The 27,461-nt window shown below is 37.9% G+C and overlaps 2 protein-coding genes across 2 annotated transcripts in view; both read left to right on the top strand.

Annotated features, from left to right (window-relative positions):
• Positions 1-27,461, top strand: part of LOC136832024 (cryptochrome-1-like) — a 368,545-nt gene that overhangs the window by 257,162 nt on the left and 83,922 nt on the right. The window lies entirely within an intron of this gene.
• LOC136832382 (cryptochrome-1-like) overlaps positions 25,824-27,461 on the top strand; it is a 30,592-nt gene continuing 28,954 nt past the window's right edge. Inside the window, exon 1 of the mRNA XM_067093292.1 lies at positions 25,824-25,974. Coding sequence (XP_066949393.1) covers positions 25,824-25,974 — 151 coding nt within the window. The remainder of the gene's footprint in view (positions 25,975-27,461) is intronic.

Here is a 27,461-nt window from a genome sequence, read left to right as displayed (position 1 = left end):
ACCAGGAAATTTTTGAAGGACAAAGCAGCATCCCACCGGTCTCAAGAGAGAATTCTCGGCTCCCTTCAGTTTGCCTCAGTGACGGACCTGCTCTTAAAAGCGAAGTTAAAAGATATAAACAGAGTGTGGCGAGACGAGCCAATGTCAGGCCCAGAGACAGAGTCTCAATCCCGCTGACCCAGAAGACAAGGTCAACCATGGTCCACAGCCGTGGCCTGTCGGGTCAGTCCCACTCCAATTTCCCCCTCCGGCTTTGGTAATCCACACAGACGCTTCATTAAGCGGCTGGGGAGGGTACTCACCAAACCAAAAAGTTCAAGGGACATGGTCTACAATGTTTCAACAGTTTCATATAAACACCTTGGAAGCTTTGGCAGTGTTTCTCTCTTCAAGAAACTCCGCCCGCCAGATTCACATCAGGCTGGGTGTTGGACAGCGCTGTGGTGTCTATTGCATCAATAGGGCGGCTCCAAATCAGTCGCGTAAACAGGTGATGGTAGCCATCTCTCCCTGGCGAACAAGCACGGCTGGCATTCGTCAGCCACCCACCTAGCGGGGTGGTGCGGAACGTGGTGGCGGACTCCCGTTCAGACTACTCCGCGGAGACGGAGTGGTCTCTGGACGGGGAATCGCTCAATTGATTTGTCACCGGGTCTCGGGGACTCAAGTGATCTGTTCAATGGAGAGCAATCATGCTTCCCTATGTGGCTCCCAACCTGGACCCTCAGGCCTTTGCCACGGATGCATGACCATAGACTGGAACAATTGGGAGAGGATCTACTTGTTTCAATAAACATGTTGAAAGTACTGCACAAACCCTAGGTCATTCAGGCCAACTAGCTCTGGTAGCTCCCTATTGGCCTAAGAGCAACTGGTTCCTCTGCTCCAAGAGCTCAAGTTGCAGGCCATCAGATACCCAAACCCAGACTGATTCATAGTACAAACCAAGACTGTCGCTCTCTTTAAGAATCTGTGACACTGCCTCTGGTTTTATGGACTTATAAAGTTTGCTGCAAAAAGGGAGCAAACATTGACCCTGGCCAACACTCTGTTTCTAACTGATAAGAGAGATTCTAAATTTCAGACAGTATGATTCAGCAGTCAAAAAATTAGCATCCTTTTTGAAGGCATCTGAAGCTCAAACTATGACTACTAACCTAGCGGTTACTTTCTTTAGATCATTGTTTTAAAAAGGCCTTGCCCCGGCCACTATTACTGCAGCTAAATCAGCCTTAAAGAAGGTATTTTTGTATGGTTTTAAAATCGACCTTACAGATTCATACTTTCCATCCCTAGAGAGCGCGCCTGCTTGAGGTCGGTAATACATCACATTCTGTTCACTTCCGTTCTCAACGATGCTCTGAAATTAGCCGCTGATACTCGCTGATAACTCACAATGCTCTTATCTGGATCTGTTAAGGAAAACCTTGTTTCTGATTAGCTTGGCTTCAGGTGCCAGAACCAGAGCTATCGGCTCGCCAGAGGATGATCATGTTGATTTCTCCCGCCAGAGAAGTCCTCTTCTGATCATAGGTTCCTAGCTAAAATGAAGACCAGGACAGGTGGTCCCCTTGGAAGGTGGTGCCTCTTCCTCAGGACCAATCCTTATGTCCAGTATATACCTTAAAATCCTATCTACAAAGAACTCCACAGTGTAAGTCGGGTCCTCTTTTTATCAGGGAAAAAGGTGGAACTCTTTCGTTGAATCGCCATATAAGACAGCAAATTCTGTATTTATTAAACAAGCCAACCTCGATTCAGTCCCAGGTTCATGATATCCCAGGCGTGTAGCTACCCCTTCTAATTATTTTCATAATATGGATTTTGCTGAACTTACCAAGTATACGGATGGAAATCACTTAGTGTTTAAACGCCTACTCATTTAAAAATCACTCAAGCCCTGAAATTTTCTACAGTGGCTGGAGCACATTCCACCTTAATTATCCTTTAATCCTTTTCCTTCCTGCCTGCCCGCCTGCTCCATTTATTTCTCTGCCTGCCTTTCTGGATCAATCATGTCTCACTGCCTTGCCCTCATAATCGATGAATTACTCTGGTTATTGTTTGTCTTGGTGATTGATTTGATATGTTGTGAATTTAGATAAGATAGAAGTACTGGGAGCTAGTTTATTTTGTCATGTACTCCTTACCCTTGATTTTATATATATCTCATTGTTCTTAGATTTAAGTTTGTATTTACCTGTTTATACATTATATTGTGGGTGTCTTTCATTCCACCCTCTAATTGTATTGTATTTTTGTCATTGTGTATTGCTCTTAGCCTTAAGTTTACATATTCTTCATTGTGTCTTTATATTGTTGGGTGTGTGTTGTTCCACCCGTACTTACCTGTTATTAAATCTATTTTTCCTTGATGAGATATCATACTCAAATCTATTTTTTCATAGCGTGTTTTTGTTCTTAATCACCTTTTGTTTTCTTTTTGTAGCTTGGTAGTCTTGGCATGATTCTTCTGTCATTTATTAATCGGGTGACACAATGAGCTCAGAAAAGGGATTTTGACAAAGGAAAAATCTATTTCTGAGGGAGGCCCCGTGTCACCCGGTGACCCTCCCAGGAGCAGGTTTACCCCCCCTACTTGCACATGCCAAGCCTGGGGGTGGTGCTAGTCTGGAATGAGTTCAGATGGCGCTGGAGTCGCCGCTTGGCGGGCGGGTGAGTGTGGGAGCTGGCACGGCTCCCGCCTTTTCCCGGGTTTTGACATGGGATGTCTATCAAGTGTGGCTCTGTGGTTGTGATTCTTCACACTTGTTATACCGACGCCTTCAATATAGAAGACGCCGATCTGGGGTAGTAACTCCAGCATTCCTGAAAGCTTTTTTTCTGGTATTTAGCAATATTTATACCTAGGAAATTCGTGTTAGTATGGAATTCACCGTGACACGGGCCTCCTCAGAAAGCTGATTTTTCCTTTGTCAAAATCCCTTTACGTCCGCTGCTGAGAATTCATGGTATCATTTTGTATATTTTTCTCTGTGCAGTTTTGATCATGATAATTTGTTATATACCAAAATCATCGCAATTTAGTGTACAATACAAAGAAAAAACAACTCATTAGGTTTAACCATTTTGCCTACAGCATCATTTATACAATTATATATGAAATTTTTTTTTCAAGGCTATCATATATTTCAATATTTATAGATGATAATGATTTTTTTTTCTACTGATGGTTGCATACTAAAACTTCAGGCAATGACAAAAAACCGGAGCCAAAAATGAACTCTTAATCTTAAAAACTAAGCGTGCTGTGATTTTTTGAAAAAAACTTTTTTTCCACTTCGGCACTAGCTCCTGAACGCTGCTGGCATACGGCAGACACTTTTGTAAATAGAGGCTCGGCGTTTAAGGGTTAATAACTTGGGAGCATGATTAGGGTCATATTTAATGTTTAAACTTTGGAAATAAGCATTTATTAGCATTTTTAGAGACCATGCCAAACTTACGTGAAAATTCACCCTGCGCGAGGGGTTCTAGAACCTAAACTCGTGTAAGTTCAAGTATGATCAGAGTAGAGATATATATATATATATATATATATATATATATATATATATATATATATATATATATATATATATATATATATATATATAATATTATATATAGATATATATATATATTATATATACTGTATATATAAATCACAAATGTTCCATTTACAATTAGAATTTTTGTTCCATAAATGGAAGCTTTTTATTTTTACCTATCCTTAAAGACTAATAAGTAAACTTGGCAAAATGATCACTTTCAAATACAGCATTACCTTAATTATCTGCATGTGGACTACCTACATGAAAACAGCCCACCAGAATGTATACATGGATATATACAATAAGAAAGAGCCCTCTATCTAATTTGCAACACCGCCAGCAGAAAGACATGATAGTAATGCTCTTAACAGCTCATACATCACACTAATAGAGGGGTATTATGGGGTGGACAGACTGGGGTAACTGCTGACAGGTTGGGTGGTTGGGAGGAAAGTCTTCTGCTTGGGAGCTTTCATGACTGTTACTGGTGCAAAACAACATCATATACAATGTCATTTTGTTTATTGCCTGTGAGTGGCTGATAGAGATGTGTAATGACTACATCATATTAGTTCCATGACTAGGAGAGCACTCTTCTGCTTAAAAGCATTCAAACTGTTATTGGCTCCTGAACAACAATGTCACATGAGTCATTTTGCTTAGAGCCTTTAAGTAGACTATAGAGATGCTTCACAAATCTGTCAGAAGTTCTATTCCTTTCATACAGTTCAGCTGCAAGTATTATAAAGTTTTTACCTCTGTAATTCTCACACTTTCCTGAACTGCCTTTGCCTTTGTAAAATGGTAGAGCAATTTTTATACATTTTGTAAACACATCATACTGCACAGCTTGCTTTTTATGTAGCGAATCTTACCAGACAACGTACAGTACTGTACTGTAATGTAAACAGTACTCTACTGTATCTTTTATTTTCCAAGCATTTTGATTTTCATAATGGTGTATCAATTGTGTACAGTACTGCACCATGTATTCTGTGTTTTTATAAGTATATATACAGTAGTGTGTAGTGACAAAATAGGGGAAGAACGTTACGACATTGCCATTTTACATTGGCACAGTTTCCCATTTTTACAATATCTACAAACTTCCACTAGTCATCAGCTGCTCTCTAATGCAAATTCCCAACATTCCAGGAGATGCTTTCCATCTTTGTTGGCCAACATGCCATCTGATACCCTTGCAAGCAAAAATGATTGCCTACATGCAAATTAGAGGAGTTGAGAGGAATGAATCCAAAAAAGGGTTTTTATCTATACAGACAACAATCCAAAATTTTGCTGTTTGAAGAACCAAATCTCTTTTTACTTATAATGCATAACTAACAAGAAAAAGCTACACAAAAGCAGCTCTTTCAGATAATTTCACCCGACTGGTACTTCGCTGTGCTTATAATCCCACCATATCTATATCTTTGCTGCCTGTGTGTACGGGGAGGCACTTCTCTCATGGCTAAACAATTTATTTGTAATAAAGAATTCCTCTTTTTCTATTATTACTTCTTTGATGTATGTCAATACACTTGCAACTACAATTAGTGTCAATGTGGACAAAATTGAGATAAGGTGGGTTATAAATACATTAGCAAACTAAATTTTGTATAAGATATCATCAGTCTTAGTAATACTTTATGCATGGTCATAAAGTACAGATTTTTCCCTAATACATATTGGATTACTTATACAGTACACTGGGTGTAAATTCTAGTGATGGATCTGAAGAACATAAACCTGAGTGGGGAAAACCTGACATGAAAACGATGGTGGTGAGTTAAGTGTCAAGGAGTCCTCCAGGTACCTGTCTTTATAATGTATATCAGTTTTCCTTGAAGGCCTAATCAGTTCCTGAACTCTGCTGGTTAAATTTAAACGTTATAACACCTGAGTACTGTATCCTTGTATTATATGTTTATCTATAAGGTTTGTTCAGATCCATTATTAAATCCTTAGTTGAGGAAAGGCTGCTAATTAGGGGTAACTCTCTACATCAATCAAAGGAACTTTCTCTTCAATGATATTAATTTAAGTTCCTAAACACCTAAGGTGGTCACTTCTGAGTCTTCATATCTGTATCTGTATCAACTTCGCAATTTGATCCTATTATCAAAAAAATATCAATATACAGTGCAGTACCTAATCCAATGATTAGAAAGATGAAGACTATGATAATAGCATTTAAACAATCACTTTCTTAAGGAAACAAGATGGCATGTGGGCCAGGTAAGACAGACAGCTCCCTCTCAAGGTGGGGGAGACTTAAATTTCTAGAGCATCTCAAAAATTCTTTTATCAAAGTAGAAACTCAGCCTCTTTCTGATTCTGGCCTTCAGGTATTAGTCATTAATGAAATATGATGTCATTTTTTGTATGAATGCAAGGTATGCATTTTTCTGAATGTCCATGATTAAAAAACTACTATTCAACCAACTTCAAATATGAGAGGAATCATCAGAAAAAATGTAACAATTTCCAAGTGCTTTCAAAGGAAGGCCACCACTTCAATGGAAAAATCTTAAATTATTTATACGTGAAAAGATTGGATAAGTTAAGGAATACATACCAGTGATACACTTATTTTTTCTACACATCAAAGCATAACTGAATCTGAGACAATATCAATTATCTGTTCTTGATAAATCACACAAAGAAAAAAACACACAGAATTATTGGATATCAAACTCACTCATAAACTCCTTGCTTCTATCAGAACCATGTTTATTTTCATCTATATGCATTTCCCCAATACTAAGTCTATACTATGAACACTGAAGTGAAGAAAATGACATTTTTTTTAATGAAATGTTTGCAAATACTTACGTGGCAATTACATAATATAGTTTCAACTGTTGCAGCAGGTTAATTTGTAATCTGCACTATGTTTCCAATTGTTTTAGTATAGGCGACTTTGAAGGGTCTACTTAAGGTATTCTTGGCCCACAAGATGTTTGTTTACGGCTCTGACTGGCTGGTACCGGAGGTAGGCAGCCCGCCACTCTCATTTACGTCTGTAGCTCAGAAAACTGAAGCACTATGTTTCATATTTTCTCATTTATCTCATGTTTTGCACATGATAGGAACTAAATCATGATTTCTAGAAATCAATAAGATAAAACACAAATTAATTCATTGAGTAAAAGTGAAGAGAGAAGCATTAATTCTTTATACCTGTTTTTACTATTATTGCATATTATCATTCAAAGACACATAAATAAAACTTGAGTTTCATAGAATAAATTCACCCCTAATACGCTGGTGCTTTCAGATTTTAGATGCGCATGATATGTGGGGAAGAGAAATGAAGAATATGTCTTATTATGTTGCATCCGTTCTTGACTCAGTTTGGCAGTAGTGCTGAGAGACAGTTATCTGCAAACAGTGAGAGCTTTGAGGCGCCACTGACAGTTGCCAATTAGTGGTATGAGAAGTTTGCAGTTTCGACAGTATTTACCGTATTATTGTCATTACATTTTCTGTAAATAAATGCATAGAATTCCCATTATGACTGTCGAACTTTTTCACTCCAATATCATATATGTCCGTATGTCTGGACATATCTGATAAGAAAAAATTAATAATCACGGATGCATCTGAATGCTGGCTTCCCATTTAGTCTAGGTGAGAAATTTGCATAGTGTATGCTGTTATGATAAATAATAGGTCATTACTACAGTTTTGGCACTGTAGTGGTTTTGGAACAAACGGTCTCAGTTCTCTGCTTTGGCCCTTGGTTTTCATTTTTTAGGGTAATTCATGGCCTTCAAATTTTATCTTTGCTATTCTGTGTTTTTCCTACTCCATCTACTGGCTATGTCGTATATTTCGCAATCTTGTACAGTTGTACCTTTTTTAAGGGAATCCAGCATTATATTCGTTTCTATTGCCCTTCATCATTACCACAGGGAGTACTATACCCCCGCACACTGTTCATATTGTCATGTTTTTTAAATAAAAATTTTTATATTATGAATATTTTTATAGATAAGCAATTTTCTGATTACCTTTTGTTGTGGTTTCTAACAACCACATCTGATCTTTGTTTGTCTATAAATATTAATTTACATTTCAGTAGCTGGAATGTCGATTCAACGCGAAGTTTTCTAATCTCAACCTGATATTTCTTCTCCGTTTCTAAGGTCAGAACCTTGACCAATTTCCAATTCAAAGTGAGGAGCTCAAGTGAGTCAAGGTTGGGTCAAGATATCTGCTTTTTTTGGTTTGCTCTGTATTGGAGTTATGGTGTCCCAGTGTAATACAAGGAATTTTATTTAATTTTTTCCCCGAGAAAGGTTGTCAGATGAAGTTCCAGTGGTTGTCAACTGTGCCAAGTCACTACCATCAAAGGGCCCAGGGGTACTTGAATCTTTAAAACTACTAGACATAAAGATTTAAGTATAAAAAATGAAAATAAACCTGAAAACCTTAAAAAGATCTCATCAGCCTGGTATGGACTTAATTCTTCCACCAATGGCACAAGTGAGAGCCAACTCCCAAATGTCTGCTCCTACTCCACCCATAGGTGCACAGATTAGAGGTTCAAGTGGCCAAACCTGCTTGTTAGGAACTGAGAGTATTACAAGAATACAATCATCCACACCCTAATCATAAAGAGGCAAACCGATAGAATGCCGAGAGTTCTATCCTCATGACCAGACCCCCCCCCTGGAATCCGTGGTCCAACCTTGAAGAATAGTTCTGCCTTTGAGTGATCAATCTGATAACGCTCAGGTCCGAACATTATAGGGCATTTGATGGTCCCACCACAGTTCCCACTATTTAGCTTTGGATATAAACCCAATCCCAGCTATGATACCTTTTCCTATTTAACAGGTCCAATATTTTTTAGCATAAGTGGAAAATTCCAAAAACTAATCCAAACAAATATATAATCATATATGAGACTTTCTTGACTCCACACCGAACAAATTCCTGAGTTCAAGAGCCCCCTCACCACGTCAAGGTAGTCCCATATTGAGGGGGACTTTGAAGAAGAACAAGCTTCTGATGTCTCAGTGCATCCGCCAGAACTTTAACTGGCTTGAAAAAATCAAGTGACTAAAAACACTCGATTGATCGTCTATTGCAGAAGTTCTCCTGTTGTTAGGGGCAGGAAAGTGAGCGAGAGTCTCTCCCTGCTAAAATAATAAACATTAGGACCGTGGTCTGGGCTAAATGGATTACTGCCAGTACCGAGCAAACTAGTGATGAGAAGTATGAAGTCATGTGGATCGGCTCTAGCCTTTGGACATAGATAAGAAGGCTTGTTTTCCCAGGACACGTCCCAGGAACTCCAGATTCCCAAACGGGCTCCCGACATAAATCAAGCTGTTGAGAAGACTAAGACTAGTCTCTGGCGGGAAGAAGGGAACTTCTTCCAAAGGCTAAGCTCAGGATTCACCGCCACTGCAGGTTCACTTGAAAACTGGGCTTTGGGAAACAACTAGGCCTGGCTGTGTCTCTGTCCCACTGGTCAGAACACAGCAATGCTTAAAGAAACGGGCGCTGAGCCAAGGAGGAACTGGTGCCAGTCACTCGTAGGCTGACGCCAGATGCCTGACAGCTGGCGCCAAACAGACAGGAGATAGCACTCGGACACTGCTGGGCGCTCGGAAAATTGGTTAGAGCCGGAAAAATATTGGCACTCCATAATTGGGAAGCTAAGGAGAATAGAACTGAGGATCACCCCAGAGGCTACAAGAAGTCTGTGACTTGCTCCTGCCCCCAAGTCACTTCAGGAGAGTGGAAAAGTTGATTAGCAACTTCCAAAGTGCTCTTCAACAGCCGATATTCAGCATAAACACGCATCGGCGCTTCTATTCCACACTGAGATCATATCACTTGGACGACAATAAAGCACATCTTGATTATTCTTCCAATGCACAATCCATCGATGCTCAGACAACATATCTGATCTAAGGTAAACCCTCTGACTCCCATGGACTTCGCATGCTTCTCCCGGTGCATGGGAGTCTGACAGGACTAAATGAGAGATCCGAGGGGCTGATAGCCACCTTCTCTACACAACCAGTAAGACGCTTCCAGTGCTGTCTGCTGATACCTGGATCACAACAGGCTCACTGAGGGAACTACCTGTGTGTGAACTCAAACTCCCTCGAAATCCTGTATGCCTCTCCCAAAGTGGGAGTCTGACAGTGACCTTGTTTAGGAGCATCGGGATGGAGAGCCACTCTCCTCCACTGCACAACACTTCACACATGTTAACTTCTCTAACCCCATACACAAGACTGTCAATGGCATAGGAAGGACGCGAGGAGACCAGGCGCAGGAGCAAGTGAATAAAAATAAGAGGGCTAGTAGCAGGTGAGAAAAATAGGTAGCAGGGAGAGCTGGCGCCAGGATCTCAGTAACTGGCGCAGAGTGCCTGAGAACGGGTGCCAATCACCCGATAGCTGGTGAAGATCGGGAGTTGGGTGCTCCCAGGATGTAGATGGTGCCAGGCTAGTGGGCACCGGTGAGGTAGTGTCTCGGGAGCTGGAGAACTCGATAGTTGGTGAGCACTCATGGGCGTCGTGCCATCAGCCGTCAGAATTCAATTCTTCCAAGAACCCAGTACAATCCAAAATAAGGTGCACTTTCTCTCTTTTCTACATTCTGGTTCTTACACTTTTCAGCCCCCTGAAAAGGAAAGTGTAATAAGATGTTTAATTAAATTTTACTGCTATGTTAGAAGTAGGCAAATCTCAACTAACAGACATTATTTGAGACTTGCAGATAAGTATTTCATCACCAAAAATATCAGTTTGATAGCGAAAGCAATGCTTAAATTTTATTACGCTACTCGGCAAAAATGCAGAATAATGCAACATGCATGTTATTATGCTACTCAGAAAGATGTAGTGAACGAATTAAACGCTTTATTGTTACCTGGCAAAGATGGTAGCAGATACAATGTTTACGTTTATTACGCTGCTCGAAAGACGATGTGCTACTTCCGGTAAAGGAGTGAATCATTAATTGCAAATTTACTACTGTGGCAAAAATAATAAAACAATAAAATACTGAAGGGCTATACAAAATTAGTGGTAATACTTCATCAAAATCTGTTAGGTAACCGCGACAATGAAAAGCTGCTGCAAAGATCCGATGTTATATCAAGACCGCAGGAAACAGAATGAGAATGTTTGCTAAGTCATTCTCGCATATTCCTGTTTGTATGGACTAGTCACCTACACTAAAATAAATGAAGTGCTAGCAATTAATGTTGGAAATTCTAGCCTGCCATGATAGTTGAAACTACAGTATAGCTAAGTGTAATTACTTGGTGAGTTACTTAATATAAAATTTAAATATAATGTTCTGAATAAATGGGTATTCATTTACGTTAGATCAAACAACAATACAATGAACACACAACTGAAGATATTTGAGAAGCATCTACAGTATACTAAAATCAAATAATAACTAATTTAGTATTAATCAAAACCACATATTACTAGACTTTCAAAGACATATCTAACTTGATGAGACAAAATTACATAAATTAAATTAACACTATCCTTGTCAAAATGTATGATTATGACAAAATAGGATACATACAAAATGTACTTTTTTAAAAAGTAAAATAAATTTTTTCACATATACTCTCACTACATTTTGTTAGCCAAATCTATGGCAACAGCAAACTTCAAACATATCTCAGAGGATGGGTAAGATGAGTTCCTCTTTCAATCTCTCTGAGTAAATATCTGGGTCCATGAGCGCCTCTTAAGTGGTAGAAACTGGTCATTGTAAACATACATAAAACAGCTTGGAGAGGTTGGAAGAAGGTAAATTTCTTGTAAAGTAAAGGGTTTGTAACTGAAAAAATTAATTTTAAGGCAATTTCATTTCAAAACAAATCCTATTCCTTTACATTAGCCTGAATAGCTACTTATGTGAGACAGACTTGTGCCTGTGCCCACACACATATTGGTATTCGTAGAGGTGTTGGGACAGTGGACTCTGCTGAGTTAGTAACAGAAATCTTGAATCTACCAACAGGATGGGGGCTAGAATTTGATAGCACGGTCAACGGTTGTACTCAACTAGTGTGTAGAGGTACATCAACAGTGAAAAATGTTTATCACTGTTATAAGTAGTGACAGAACACCCTGGATGTTTACACTTTAAGGTATAAGGATGTATTATGAGATGAAGTTGGTGATGAATGTCAGGACCCTGTCTTTATCAGGTCAAGACAAGGCTTGCCCTGCTGCATGCAACCATAGGACAAATTGAATATGAATTTATGTACAGTATCTGTTAGTTGTGTTCTTGCAAAAGTTACGGAATATAGAAGAGAGAGTTCTGTATAACCATGTTCAGAATTGAATACAAAGCTGCATTAACTTTAAAAGCTAATTAAGTTGCAATGGCCTTAACCTCATGACCTTTACAACTTAATCAGGATGCTTAAAAATCATGATGTGGATGAATAAGCACTTAATGATTACTTTCCTCAGCCAAGAGGAGATGGCATTCTTTGGTAATTACCACTTTATTGTATCAAATGATAAAAATAACAGAATACAGCATTCTAAACTCCAAAGCTTACTCAAGACATGTCACAGTCATGAAAGGGCAAGGGCAAGCTTTCCCTTGCTAGATAGCTGTAAAGGTAGCACAGATAGAATAAACTAAGACACTTAGGAACAAGGAAACTGTCTGCATTTTAACTTTGAAACTCAGCCTGTGAGATAGACCAATAATTTGCCAGTACTTACAAAAATTGCTGAATAAGGCTGCTTCCAAGTCTGTGATTTGAGTTCCTTTGACAGGCAGTGAAACATTTCTTATTCTGTGCTGAGTCAATCCTTATTTGGAATATAGCAATATATCCACTTGCAGATATATCTGAAAGTCCACAGCAACAAACCATTCAATACAGTTTCAATTCATTAAGGAACTGTGAGGACCAGTATGAATCCTCAGGATGATGCCTTTCTTAATGTCCATGTAACCAGAAATATCCAGCCCAGTATGCTTCAATATACACACAATAATATGGATCTATAACCCTCAATAGCAGGAGACGAGAACCCTTTGGATTATATTTAAAGAATTTAATAAGCTTGTTCACACAGGTATGGGTACAAGAAACCCCTCCGGAGGAATATCAAGCTCTGTAGAGCAACCATTGCTTTCAGCCGAGGGCACTTGTAAACTCCCTTCTGGAGTTAATGATGGACTTTCTGCATACATTTGAAACCTCACTCAAGCCGAAATACCGTCGCGGAGATCAGTCAGCATCGCGGGAATTTTTGATGAAATCTCATTTGTCCTGGTTGTTTAAGAGCAGCCTTCCTTAGTGGAAAGAACCTTAGACTATTCACTTACAGAGAAAAAAGGTCAGGGAACCATTCCCTGCAAGGCCACCAAGGAATCATGCATGAATTCACAGATATCCTGAATTTTGCTGGAACCCTTTATCAGAGAAAGCTAGGAAAAGCACAATCATCAAGATAGACCAGTCTACAAGCACTGTATTTATCACCCATACCTGAGGGTTATGAACTGGAGAGCAGTCCACCAGCAGGCCACTGATGAATCTGGTGGCAAAAAGATCTATTTTAGGTGCCCCATCAAGCTCATTATGTCCTGCAAACCTGCAGATGCAGTCTGTTCTGGAGATGAATCTGATTTCTTCTATTAATCATTTGCCACGTTCATCTTCTCTAACATAAACTAAGGCAACAGAAGAACATTCCTCGTGTGGAGACTGAGAACTCCTGTGAGGCACCAATGATGACTGAGTCTTTACACAGTACCCACAGCGACCACGACCCATAATGTGAAGAGTGATGCAAAAGCCTGCCCATGCAAACCAAGAGAAAAGTGTGTAGAAGGAAGAACAAAACTGTTCATACACTTGACCCTGACTAAGAACAGAAGGTGATCACCTATGCCTACTCGAATGATCATCCCATGCAGAAGGCAAATCACATGATTTGAACTGGCAGAACCAGAACACCTGGGAGATTGAGATAAAGAGCATGAGCTCCTGGTGCCAGAACAGCAGGCCCTGGGGCACTTCCACAACACTACAGAAGTGTCTTCTGTGGAGAAGCCACCAGACAAGGCTTATTCAGCTAGTGGTCCAAGGAAGGATCCCTGTAAGGATCACAGGAAGTACAAGTGCTCTAAGAGCCTGAGACCATGAAACAATTGCAATGCAAGTTAAGAGTGCTTAGCTCCATTACACCACCTGAGCCATTTGCTCTTATTTGATTATATGCACTTAGTGGACTTGGTGCAAACCTGCATACATCACATACCTGCTGGCCAGAGAAGACAATGGTCACAGACCACAACTGTTCCCATACATACCCCACTTCCTGTATCCCAAGTGAAAGAGGAGAGTCAAAGGGCGACAAAGGTATGGTTAATGGAAGGGCAGGCGTTGGTTCCTCCTTTGCTGCAACGGAACAAACCAAAAAGGCTAATTAATATGGGGTGGGTAATGAAGAATTGTTGATGTGGTAAATTCCATGAATTTCTCAAAAGTAGCCCTAAGACACACTACTTTAGATTCTAGCTTACCAAACCTCATCTTGGAGCTTAGAGAGGGGAATAACAACTCAGATATAAGATGACACACACAAAGCAAGAGGTAGGAGCTACTGTCTGACAGGGATCAAGAGCACCTGATAACTCTTAATTCATCATCACCACCTACACTAGGTTTCAGAGAGTCCCTTCTCATTCTTTTCCTAATCTTATCTGCTTCTCTCCTCTCCCTATACTTAAAACATGCATTGATGGTTTCATCTGACCAGCTAATATAGTGATCACGTTGATTGCCAAATGTGCAATCCTTTCTTCTGTACTATCTGCAAGAGTCATGACAGTCATGAGCTGAGGAATATAAATATTATTGAACCTTACCTATCAAATTGCAGATTTTGTTGTTCTCTTCCTTAAAAGACATTCTATATAAGAGACAAAACCAAAATAATCCAAAACCAATGTCCAACAAAATTCAATTCGGCAACAAGACAGCTAACATCCTTCTTTCCAAAATGTCCTCATACAACCAAGAATAATGAGGAAAACATAAAAAAAAAGGTTTGAAACTGTGTTCACCTGGGGATGGGCTCATAGACAGTGTAGAGTAAATGATACTATTAATCCCAAAGGGGATGGGTCTATAGTAAATGATACTAGTATTAATCTTAAGTCTTTGCACAGTGTCATCATCCTGCTGACACAGGGAGTATAGCTACAATAATAGAGGTAAGATTCATTTAAAAAAATGTGAAGGTAATTACTACTACCAAATGTTCAACAAAAGAGTGTAATGCAAGGATTACTGCTGGAGTTTGATATGATTTTATGAGGTTCAGGCTATCAAGCCTAACACTGGGGCACTTTTGGCCATTCAGCACATAAGACGGTGAAAAGAGGAAGTTGAAGTGGTTGGACAGCAAGATAAAGAGACCCAAAAATAAATAAAATGAGGTACATATCTGAAAGTAAAATTGGGAGAAAGTCCTAAATTCTATAATTGTAAGTAATAGTTAGAGAGGTTGGATAGCATTCCAAGTTACTCTTGACGCAGGGAGCACAAAAATTTTATGGGAAAACAGAACTGCAGGTATTATTCAAACACTCAGACATGTAGACAAACACCAGTTTCCATCAAGGAGGCACGAAGGGACCCAGATGAATACGTCTTCATGATGCCTGGGCCATTACTGCAGCAGATTAGACTAATGTAAGTACAGATGTGCGTTAAGGGAAATTCATGATTCCATTTCTTACAACTGGTAGTAACACACAACATAAAATGAAAATCAATCACCTGTAGATGAAGCAGCAGTTCTAAAATGTCTATGGGGATGAGGCTTTAAGAAAGTGGGTAGGGTGCATTTCATAACCTATCCTGTATACAGTGAAACACAAAAACTTAGCAAGCACAAACCTCATCAGCGGCTCCAGAATTGACATTAGATTCAACTTCACGTTTTAACCTCTTAGCGTTCTTTTCTAAATCTTTATTAACTCTATTCCAGTCAACCTATGAAAAGAAAATTGGAGCTAATATTATTGATTTACTCGTGAAACATACTTGCAATAAAATTACTTCATTGATAAAAACTTTTGGTTACATACATTAAAGTCTACAGGTGGTTATTCTTTAATTTATTTACTACAGAGACCAATACTATAACTATTAGTCCAATTCATTATTTAATAAATCTAAAACAAAGAATATCTAAATCAATTGAGCATTCACTAACACATTTCTATGTAATGATGTAGCTGATATCATTGGTTACACGTACAGAAATTTTTTACATTTATATAAACCTGTTATTAAAAATGGTGTGTACAGTGGCATACAAATTATTAGACAGGATATGCTAAAGAAAATCTTTCAAGTTCCTATAAGAGGATATTGCTTACAGGCAGTCCCCAGTTATCGGCAGGGTTCCGTTTCTGAAGGTGTGATGATAACCGAAAAGCGCCGATTTTCGGTTATCGGTGCCTCTGTTAGGTATGTATCGGCGCCACTACCCAATTATCGGCACCAATAAGCAGAAATCGGCAATTTTCGGTGCCGAAAATTGCCGATTTTCGTCGCTAAACAAGCGCCATACAACCGGATCACTGTTAACCGAGCCTGCCATTAACCGGGGACTGCCTGTACTATGTGTATTTACTGTGTATTGTAAATAGTATAGTACAATTACTCTATTATATATTGCACCACTTATATGAAATATATCACTCAGATCTTTCTTTTTATATTGCATATATTAATCAGTTTGAGAAAAACCTTTATAATATGAAAATTAGAGTTAATTATGACAAGTTAAAAATATAAATACTTAATTTAAGATTCACTTTTAAACAGTTATCTCTCAGCTTCTACTTCTGTGCCAGCGTAGTTTGACAGATTGAAAACAAAAACAAGAAAACTCAGCTTTCCTTATGAATATCCGTAGTCTATCCATCTACTTCCCCCACCACTACCAGGGAACCAATAGGCGACCACCCGTGAAATGGGTCAGTCTACATCTGTCCACTCTGGAATGTGGGAGGCAGGGAGGGCAATTTACATACAGTAATACCCTCAATCTTCCACGATTCAAGCAGCCAATTCACAGACATGCAAACTTCTTTCATTGCCAAATAACTGTCAGCATTTTTCAGACACATGACATTTTAGAGGAGAGGTGAGAGATAAGGGTCCTTTACTTGAACTTTCTATATCTGCATAGTTATCACATCACTGAGGGCACATGAGCCCCGATGTGTTCCTGGGACTGACAAAGTAAAAATATTTCTGAAAATTGCAAAATGAGAAATTTATGCCAAATGTCTATTTTGGCTGTCCTTTTTTCTAAATGTTTATATTTTATGGTGAATAGCCAGAATAAGAGTCCCAGCCCCCAAATACAAAAATGTGAGTTATTTCACGAAAAAAAAAAATCTACTTATTTTCATATTTTCGTTCGAACCCAAAATATGAATGTCAGGCTTAATGAATTATTTTTGATGAGAAAGCCAATACAATTCTCTAAATATCGATATATAAAAGAATGGAAAACGAATAAGTCCAGCTGGTGAAAAAATTGATAGAAAAAAGGGCAAGAAACAGAGCGCTCTGCCCGCGTATGGTGAGAATTATCGCTAGAAAAAGATTTTAAAGAGCCCTACCGTTATTTCAGAAATTACTTTGTAAATATACGAAATGTAGAGGAAATGTTGAAGAATAATGAGAGTCAAGAAATGGCTTTGTAACGGCAACAGTTTCATTTGACGTTATAAATTGATTGAAAACGAAAAAAATGTTACCGCTTGTCAACATTATCGTCAGAGTCTTCAAAGCTATAATAGTTAGAGGAATGGATTATTTTTATGAGGAAGCCAACAAAATTTCTAAATATGATATAAAACAATGAAAAACGAATAAGTCCAGTTGGTGAAAAAATTTATAGAAAAGAGGGAAGAAACAGAGCGATTTGCCCGCATGTGAGAATTATCGCTAGAAAAAGCTTGAAGAGCCCTATTCTGTTATTTTCATAGAAATTACTTTGTAAATATACGAAAACAGAGGAAAAGATGTAGAATAAAGTGAGAGTCAAGAAATGGCTTTGGTAATGGCACAGTTTCATTTTGACGTTATAAATTGATTGAAACGAAAAAAATGTTACCGTAGTCAACATTATCGTCGTAGCTCAAAGCTATAACAGTTAGGCTAATGGATTATTTTTTGCGAGAAATAACAAAATTCTCTAAATATTGATATATAAAAACAATGAAAAACGAATAAGTCCAGTTGGTGAAACAATTTATAGAAAAGAGGGTAAGAAACAGAGTGATTTGCCCGGCCTATGGTGAGAATTATCGCTAGAAAAAAGTTTTTTTTGAAGAGCCCTATCTCGGTTATTTTTCATAGAAATTACTTTGTAAATATACTAAAATGTAGAGGAAAAGATGTAGAATAAAGTGAGAGTCAATAAAAATGGCTTTGGTACCGGCAACAGTTTCATTTTGACGTTATAATTTGATTGAAACGAAAAATGTTACCATGTCAATATTATCGTCAGAGCCTGCAAAAGCTATAACAGTTAGCTTAATGAATAATTTTTTATGAGAAAGCCAATAAAATTCTAAATATTACACATATAAAAATGGAAAACGAATAAGTCCAGTTGGTGAAAAAATTGATAGAAAAGAGGGTGAGAAACAGAGCGCCTGCCCGCGCATGGTGAGAATTATCGCTTAGAAAAATATTTTTTTTGAAGAGCCCTATATCCTCGTTATTTTTCATAGAAATTACTTTGTAAATATACGAAAAAGTAGAGGAAAAGTTGAAGAATAAGGAAAGTCAAGAAAATGGCTTGGTAACGGCAACAGTTTCATTTTGACGTTATAATTGATCAACGAAAAAAGCTACCGTTGTCAACATTATTGTTCAGAGTTCAAAACTATAATAGTTAGGCGAATGAATTACTTATATGAGAAAGCCAAGAAAATTCTCAAATATCGACATATAAAACAATGAAAACGAATCAGCCCAGTTGGTGAAAAATTGATAGAAAAGTGGGTAAGAAACAGAGCGCCGCGCCATGCATACGTGAGAATTATCGCTAGACATTTTTGAAGAGCTCACTCGATTTTTCATGAAATCACTTTGTAAATATACAAAATGTAGAGGAAAGGTTGAGGAATAAAGCGAGAGTCAAGAAAAAATGGCTTTGGTAAGAGCAATAGTTTCATTTGACGTTATAGTTGCCTGAATGAAAAATAATACCATATCAACATTATCGTCAGAAGCCAAAAGCTATACGTTAAGAATGAAATTATTTTTTATGAGAAAGCCAACAAATTTCAAATATCGATATATAAGGATAATGAAAATGAGATTCAGAGCCCTGCCTAAAATCCAGACGTCTTACGTGATGCACTAACAAATTTCCATAGTTTTACCGCAAAACTTTTATGAAGCATGTTGGAAACTGTTCTCATTGACGCCGCTTTTATGTAAACAGCCACACGTGTTTACCCAGCCTCGCACGCATGGTCTCTGGCAGCGTGGCCTGCCAGGCCTGGGCGGGGTGCATCAGCTGACAGGAGAATTTGGCCACGCCATGGAATTGCGCATGCACAGTAGAGGAACTAAAAATTTATAGAAAATAGAGGATACCAAACAGAGTGTTTAATAATGTAATCCTACATTTTATAAAAATTTTGATACAGAGAAACGTGGGCAGGACTGTAGCTGATCATTGTGGAAATTACTACAGAATTACACGCAGGATAGGGACTGCTTGCTCATGACGATGTCAGTTACACGGTCCACAGTATATGTTTAACCTATGAAAAACCACCAACTGCAATGAAAATAAAAATTCTAATTTCTTACTACGATACTTAAAAATGTCGGTAAATTTACTTATAATACGCCAGTCAGACAAGAAGGGGTAGGGGGTTATTATGCATTATGCCGGGCTAATTGGGCAGGAAAGGGCTAAGAGAGGTGAAATTACTTATCAATTATTACAGAGACAGAGACAACAGACAGTAACATGAGAGAGAGAGAGAGAGAGAGAGAGAGAGAGAGAGAGAGAGAGAGAGAGAGAGAGAGAGAGAGAGAGAGAGAGTTAGTCTTACGTTAGATATCAAAAGATAACTAAGATTTCCATAGCTGAAATGCAGAGAGAGAGAGAGAGAGAGAGAGAGAGAGAGAGAGAGAGAGAGTAGAGAGAGAGAGAGAGAGCACTAGAAACCTTTGATATACTTTGGCAACAATTGATATATTTATATCTGTTTTCACTTCCTCTCTTCAAAAGGCCTCTACAAAAGATCGAAATGATATTTGTTTGTTTAAAATATCACAATTTACTATAAAAATTTATAAATTTTGTAATTACAGTTTTATTATTATTATTATTTGAAAATTAGTACTTATTATTAGGTCAATCATTTATTTATCAACAAAACAAATAAACATATACATGTAAAAATTCTCTCATCTCAGTAAGAGATGAGAGAATTTTTATGGCTACATGTATATGTTTATTTTACATGATAATAAATGACACTAATAATAAGTACTAATTTTCAAATATTAATAATAATAATAATAATCAAATCAATTACAAAATCATAAGATTTTATTAGTAAATTGTCATATTTTAACAAAACAAATTTTAGAACTTTGAAGAGAGGTGAGGGCAAAGCTGTCCAATATGTCAATCGTTGCTCCACAATGTCAAAGATTTCACCTAATATCTCTCTCTCTCTCTTTCTTTTTCCTTCATAAATCATGAATTTCCATCTCTCTCTCTCTCTCTCTCTCTCTCTCTCACACATTTTTACAACTTATTATTTCTCTGTACATCTTTACCTGTACAGTAGATAGTTTAAATTGATCTAATTTTACCTGTACCGTCTACAAACTGTAAATGCGCTAGTGTGGCAAATACATTCTAAAACACTGAGACATAACTACTACGAGCTGTATCAACCAAATAAAAAAATAATGTCTGTTCATGAAAGCATTTCAAACAAAGAGAAAGAGATGTCGCAAAAGTTCTTAAAACAAGGTCGAGATTTCTAAAAATAGACTAGCTAAAGGAGGAGAGAAATTTTTTCCAATCCTCTATTTTTATGTCAACCATTTATTTCTTTTTAAGAGTAATTTCTATTAAGCCAACTTTTAAATGAGATTACAGTAACTTCAATTTCATTTGTTAGCTTAATAATTTCTGGAGCATGATTGAGATCATATATTTAGTGTTTAAACTCTAGAAATAAGCAGTTAGCATTTTAGAGGCCAGCAACCATGCGTAAATTCACCTTGTGTGAGGTTCTAAACCAATTGCAAGTTCGGGGTATGACTGTAATCGAGATGAAAAATATATCTGAAATTAAGTATTTATATTTTTGAAATGAACTGTACCTCTCCATTACATAGCTGACGTCTCTTTGGAGGATGTCCCCTTCGGCAAAAGGAGGGGTGGGGTTACTGTGTCAAAACCCTGCAGAGCCAATGATGGATAACTACAGCAGAATCCACCGCTCTTTGCAGCTAAGTCCCGCCCACTGCACGCCAGTGATTGGCCAGAATTGATATGAATGATATCATACCAGTTAATTCAGGTCCAATGATTACTGTAGTACGGATATGACTGCTCGTCATGTTGAGTGTCGTGTATGAATGATGACACTACAGATTTGAGTTCCTAGAGTTTTGAAGTGTGCAATTAATATCTCCGATAAAAGATATTAAGTTATATAATATTAGGGAAGATCTTGATTCATGATCTTTTATCAAGCGGAGCCTAAATACGCAAGCATCTTGCTTTTTAATTTTTAAATTGGTGTTGGCTTAAATAAGCGATCCCACATAGACCACATTAATTGAAATGAAGCATAGACTTATGCAGCCAAGTCAAATGTTAATATCATTGAGAGATTAGGCCTACATGTCAATTTCTTATATTTTGAGGCAATGAAACGGGCAGTTCACTACAGAAACCCGTTGAGCTGGATTTTGGCATGTCTCAGCCTTGCACACAACTACACTGCTCTCAATAAAATATATTGAAAAATATATTACAAAAGGGATAAAAAATTATATTACTGTGATAGTAAAATATAAGGTTGCTGTAGCATTTCTACGAAATGAAGGCTATGAGAAGGCATCATACGATACGTAATGAAATAAGAAAAATATAAATGATAGCTGAAAAAGTTATGTATGAGATGACAAACCAGTCTGAGAGTAGCCCATGATATTTATTTGCTTTTGGGGGCATTCTTGTAGATTACCCTGTTGGACAAAAGGATACATGAGTCAGTTTCTCTCTCTCTCTCTCTCTCTCTCTCTCTTGTTAGGAGAATATTTAGTGTAGACTGTATTCATAAAGATCCCGATTACTTTTAATTAAAACAAATGACTAAATTTCAATTAAAAAAAGAGTAGGCAGATAATTCTTTACACCAGTATTTTATGAATAGGTCTATGTTTATTCTGCAAGGTTAGGTCACCATATGAAAATTTTTCGAAGACAAAACTACAAGCACCATAAAAACAAAAACAAAATAAGAATAACAATAAAATGACTGGAGTATAAGAGCAGGCCTATAATCCAACACCATGTTGCGTTAACCGACAAAAAGACGTAGGGCATTATAGGTCTACGTCGTTTTTTATGATCCTGTTATTTCGAAAGGAGATAATGTCCTTAAAGAAATTCTCAGCAAATTATATCCAATATGACTTGTACAGCCTATCATACTGTAACTTTAAGGTAAACATAGGGATGTTTGGTTTTGTAGAGTGCCACAATGTTTAAGCCATCCCTCCGACGTGTAAACGATTGCAATGAAAATGGATTTTAAGGACTGTTAAAAGTTAAAATTTCTAAAATCAATATTAAATATCAGTCTGCATAGCTCTGAGAAAGTCTTGTGTTTAAGCAATGGTGAACATGCTTGATAATATCAGACGGTAATTAATACGTCCAGTGATTCATGCAGTACCGATTTGAATGCAGACATTCCCTGTGTCACCTCCGCATTCAGGTGAACTCCTACCATTAAACACAACAATGCAGCATCGCAGAACACTTACCCTCAGTTTATATTCTTTCTTTTTACCACCTTATTGAGATGTATTACGATTTTATTTTAGGGATAATAACGTTTCCTTTTGATAATCTGCAGAACGTATTTTAGTTCAGTATAAACAACTAATATTGCAATATTAATGAACATGAAAAGAGCCACAGATTAACTAACTTTTCGAAACTATTGTCAACCAGTTAGCTTTAGGGGATGGTCATGATGTAAAGCAGGGCGGGCTTAACTGCAAAGAGCTGGATCAGCAAAGGCATATGTACAAAAAGGTATACTACTAATACTCAACACAAGAGTACCTCAAAGCTTCCCATAAAACAACCAGGTTTAAAAGGCAGTAGACCAAAAAAGGCTACCTATCGATTTAAGAAATAATATCCCCTGCACAAACCAGGAGAGTTAACACTCTGCAATAATCACATTTAATCTCTGCACCATGAAGATAAGCCAAAGCAAACACAAGATTACCTTGCCACTGAGTGACTTCAATATCTTATCAAAGAGTAAGTTTTCAAATTTAAAAGTTGTAGCCACTGCTCACACATCTAGTGCTTACCTTCAATTAAGGATAGAAATTAGGCATTGCAGTCCTAACTAAAGACCCAATGAAGAGAACATTACATTCTACTCTTAGAAACCTGGTTCCATATTACTAAAGACAGAACCTTACATCAGGTTTAATTCTTTTACCACATTCCAAATAATCCCACGGATAGTACTGAACCCCAAGGGGTTAAGTCTTCAAGCCTCTAGTGACTCCACAGATATTGCTGTGTAGCACCTAGCCTAAAACTGTACTTAGTACAAAATAAAGTACAGATAATTGCTTTGTTTTTGCAAACACATAACCCCAAATTAAAGACTGCTACCAAGAAGTCTCCTCATGCTTGAAAAACAGAGAAACCTAACCATGTTGTTTATAGAGGTATCAGTGCTGGAAAAAAAACCCTTAATGTGGGACCATGACTTACACCCTGACCACTGATGTTGGCAGGATCAATTATTAGATTCTCTCCCAGCACTGATAATGGCATTACTGCAAGATCCTGCCTTGAGCTCACTGGCACCATACTACACCAGCAGTCATCTAGAAGCCAGATGAAACTCCTTCCTTTCATCTCTCAGTTGCTTGCATCCACCCCTCTGAAAGAAACTAGAAACCCAGCTCTCCCTGGTCACTGGGTAATCAACACCACGAGACAACTTACAAAATTGTGTTCTAATACACTGGTGACTTCCTAAACTATCAGAGTAGGAAAGGCTACAGTCTAGACCTAATCAAAGAGTGCAGCTTGGTGTCCCAACCCAAGCCAGAGGACCTTGAACTGGTGAACCAAAAATTGGCTGTTGATGATTTCTTAATTTCAAACAGGCCTACAAATAGGATGCCCACAGCCAACTTGCCCACATAGCCAGTTTTGGATGTTGAGTCCCTTTCATTAACATTACTTACATATCAGTGACTGACTCCTAAAATTTTCAAAAATGAATACTGCGATGAAAGGTGCAATAACTCGTGAACGAGTTATGTGTGTTAATTTGACCAACTTAACAGACAAGGGGGGCACAGCACTTAGACATAGTAGTGTTCACTCCTCCTTAAACATAAAATGATTAATATTGTCTCCAAGAGGCTTAGTCTATTTGAGTGCAGTACCCTCTAATTGCCCTTTATGGCATAAGAGTGTCAAACTCATTACAGTATCTTTAAATAAGGTCTAGTCTGCATTCAGCAACTTGATAAGGGAAACCCCAAAATAAGATATTTATTCTAACTCAGATCACAACCAGAAGACTAGTGACTTTCTATGTAAACAGCATTCCGCCAACACTTGTAATCTTCACCATCACAAGTCCTTGGGTTTAAGTGCTCCAAGGGGCTTTTACTAAAGACTCACACACCTTTGGAGGCAAAAGCTAAATCCATAAAGGTTCCTAAAAGAGTTACAGCGTGCCAGGCACCTTAATTACACCTGACCTAAAGATGTCCTGTGGTCCTGGTTGTAAGCAATGTCTAGTATAGGAGTACCTATAACATAGTAAGATAAAGACCTAAAATCTCTAATTGCTGGAACTGACAGCATTTAGAGTAACTATAAACTAAGAACTTAATGAAGTAGCCTATAGAAACACAGGCTCAGGAAATGCCCCCAACCAAACTCCAGAAGAGAAAAACCAACCACTGCCTCTGAAAACATTAGCAGTTGGACCTCTTGCCAACTTGAGGATATATCCTCAGTCCAGACCAGACAAACCTCACTCTAGCACAAGATGGTTATGGTGTCAGTGTGAACATCTGAATCACATGGAAGCTAAGATTGAGTTCTAGGGAAATATACTAAAGAGGCAATAGAACCCAAAATCATTCCTCCCTCCTAAGACACCAAGGTACCACTAGGAACATCCTCTAAACTTAATAAGTATCTCTCCTCCAATCATAAAATGAGATATAAAAAGTTTGATAACCAAATAATTTTGCTGAAAATGCCTGCCAAATCAGTCAGAATACCTGTAAGTGGAAGTTAAATATTGGTAACATTCTTGTTCTAAGTGACGAATAAAAGCCTACATTCAGACTTATTAGTTCTGCAAAAGACTGACATATTTCAAAATTCAGAGCCATGCTGTAGACATAATACTCAGTCCCTTTTTAGCTGGACTCCTTAGCACACTGTTCCCACCCAGAACAACACAAGGAAATGCCACAATCTTCTGTGTGCTTCATCCAAAGAAGGAATAAAACAATAATGACAACATCTAGCTGATAAAACAAATATATAATGATGTCTTAAGCATTATAGTAATACTTCCTCGAACTTGCGATCTGTTGCTAACTACAGACACACATATTTTCACTGAACCTAACTAACTGTCATACATGAGTTTTCACAGACACACGAACATTTATGAATACTGAGAAACCGGCAAAGTGTTATGTTTAATTTTTTATGTAATTTATACGTTTTCAAGCTTCTATGTGTAAATGAATAAATATTTAATAATAGTGTGACACTTCTCTCTCTTTTATTGAGATGAGAGAATTTATATACATGCATATGATCATTTGTTTTGTGTGATAAATTTTTTGTCAATAATAAGTACTAATTAAAAAAAAATACACAATAATATAATAATAATAATAATAATAATAATGTAGCAATGGGGGGTACAGTTGTCAAGTCTGTTATTCAGCTGCATTTAGTTGGTCCTGCTTGGCAGGATGGTCGGACCCAGAGTCATCAAGACCTTCTCAGCCTAACTGCTATTGAAATTTGGGAGTGGCTGTTATCCAGGATCATAAGTTGTTCAGGTAATCTGCCTTCTGAGTCCGGTGCTGGCTCTCTTTCTCTTTCTACCACACCTCCTCTTCCTCTCTCTCTCTCTGTCACACTCTCTCTCTCTCATTCTTTCTCTCTCTCTCTCTCTCTCTTTCTCTCTGTCCAGTGCTGTTGGTTTCCTAAATTTCCTATGATGGTGGGGCTAAATTGCTTCATTCATCGTGTTGATGTTCAGCTTTTTTTAAAATATGAAGAGCTCAGCCGAGGGCGCCAGCGGTCTGTTGGTCTTGCTTGATATTTTTTGTGCTCAACAGTTCTTCTCTCTTCTGAAATTTCTTTGATATTTTTAAGCGTAATGATTAAAAATAGCCCCTTCTTGGAGGTGACAGGAGAGACACTTGGAGAGTTTGGTAGTCATCATCCCGATAAGAGAGTGGTGCCATCTTTCCACCGGGCATATAAATTTGTAGACGACACTACTCTTCAAAGATGTTTCTGGGGGTGCAGGGTTGTTTTTAAGTAATAGCAGGCTTGTTTTCATATTTTTCCAGAAGATGACAAAATTGTCCTGATAATATACTATAAAAATATGAAAACATGCCAGTTATTACTTAAAAACAAACCTGTACCCCCAGAAATGTCTTTGAAGAGAAGTAGTGTCATCTACAAATTTACATGCCCGGTGGAAAGATGCCACTACTCTTACAGTATACCGGGATGACGACTACCAAACTCTCCAAGCCTCTCTCCTGTCACCTCCAAGAAGGGGCTATTTTTAATCACTACGCTCAAAAACATCAAAGAAGGCCCGAAAGAGAAGAACTCGTAAAGAACACCAAAATCATCAACCAGGCAATGGACCGCCAACGCCTACGTCTTCTCGAAGCTCTACTATTTTAGAAAAAAAGCTGAACATCAGCATGGTGAAGGAAACCGAATTTCTCCCTACCATCATACAAAGAAATTTAAGAAACCAACCGACACTGGACAGAGAGAGAGAGAGAGAGAGAGAGAGAGGAGAGAGAGAGAGAGAGAGAGAGAGAGAGAGAGAGAGAGAGAGAGCGACTGGACACAAAAGGCAGATTATCGACAACTTATAATCACAAGGATAACTTCCAAATTCTAAATTCGCACACAGGTTCAGAAGGTCTCAACATTTCTCCGGTCTAATTTCTCACACCAAACCCAGGACCAACTAAATGCAGCTGAACAACAGACTCTGACTGCATCACAGCAAACAACAACAACAACAACAAATAATAATAAATAACAATAATAATGACAATAATAATCTGTAATTACTAATTTGCATTATTTTGAACAAACAAATTCTTCCACTCATCTTTGTATAGCTCTAAGGCAAAGCTGTCAGACATGTCTATTTAATATGACAAGAAGGAAGTGTTGCTGATTAGGGTCAAATGTTTTTTTTACTAATCTCTCTCTCTCTCTCTCTCTCTCTCTCCATTTATAAAAAATTTCACTTTCGTAAATAAGGACAACTGGTATTCTCTCTCTC

The sequence above is a fragment of the Macrobrachium rosenbergii genome, chromosome 49 (genome assembly GCF_040412425.1).
Source record: "Macrobrachium rosenbergii isolate ZJJX-2024 chromosome 49, ASM4041242v1, whole genome shotgun sequence".
NCBI classification, from domain to species: Eukaryota; Metazoa; Arthropoda; class Malacostraca; order Decapoda; family Palaemonidae; genus Macrobrachium; species Macrobrachium rosenbergii.
This window is presented reverse-complemented; position numbering and strand designations above follow the sequence as displayed.